Source organism: Alternaria atra, assembly GCF_907166805.1.
Source record: "Alternaria atra isolate CS162 genome assembly, contig: 27, whole genome shotgun sequence".
Lineage (NCBI taxonomy): Eukaryota > Fungi > Ascomycota > Dothideomycetes > Pleosporales > Pleosporaceae > Alternaria > Alternaria atra.
Genome location: NW_025091325.1, coordinates 1 through 969, shown reverse-complemented (window position 1 = coordinate 969; position 969 = coordinate 1). Strand labels below are relative to the sequence as shown.

Below are 969 nucleotides of genomic sequence, written 5' to 3'. Positions count from 1 at the left end.
ATTGGCTACTCGAACAAATCGACTCGAGCCAATTTAAGCATAGGATGGAGGCTCTTTAGGTTTGGCTCGCAGTCGCGTCGACAGTGTGTACCGTCGCGTCGCCGTCGTATTGTTGTTTTAGGGACTTTGTAGATCGTCACAGCGCGTCGCAGACCTTGAATTTGGTTGTTTTGGATATCAGAGATAGCAAGCTGTACGTCAGCTTCAGTATAGGGCTTGAGAGCTTGGTGTTGTTGTGACATTACGTGGTGTCGCTGCGCATGCGCGGCGCTGGTGTTCCTGGGCCGCTCGGTGGGGTGGGCCGCTCGTTGGTGAACTACGTTAACCACGAGATCCAACATCTACATTTATTGCAACAATAAAAACACATCTCCGGCTAAACTAACTGTTCAGATCCGCCACTGCGAAGCTTATTCTATCGCAGGGCGTCAAAACTTCTCACTAGAGTTCTTCTACGGCCAATTCGCCTGCGGTCTTCCGCCTTCTTCACGCTGTTTCTTGAATGCCCTCTCTGGCAAGTCCGGAAACTTGTTTTTGTTCGCTTCCACGAACGGTCTTAGTATCTCATCGAGCCTTCTGCGAGTATGATCAGGGTTGTAAGAGACTTTGGTCATCGCACCTCCCAGCTTGCTTGGCAGTCCAGAATGGCGATAAAGATCAAAGCTAGAAGGCTTGCCTTTGTAATCGTACAACTCCGTGACGAAGTCCTGAGTATATTAGCAGGTGTGAGCTGCCAAATTTGCAAGTGCACTTACACCTTGAGAGCGGTCCTTCCTCGCCCTTATATTAGAGATAATTGATGAGATAACTCTAGAAGCTGATCCAGGCTCAATTGGAATACAGTCATCGAGCAACAAATCTAAGATAGGGGTATCCGTGAGTGCAGCGTCAAAATTTGACTTCGGATCGTTTCGCCTGTCGCGTACGCTCACGTGGCTGGGATCACTGGCAAGCGTGGCTTTCCTTGTC

General features: G+C 49.4%; 1 protein-coding gene across 1 annotated transcript; it reads right to left on the bottom strand.

The window, feature by feature from the left end:
- Window positions 1–452: 452 nt before the first annotated feature.
- On the bottom strand, window positions 453–969 carry ALTATR162_LOCUS7015 (uncharacterized protein; the record flags this gene model as incomplete). The annotated part of the gene is made up of 2 exons (XM_043314641.1): window positions 453–707; window positions 756–969. Coding segments are annotated over 2 exons (469 nt in total), but the record flags the coding sequence as incomplete, so codon positions are not given.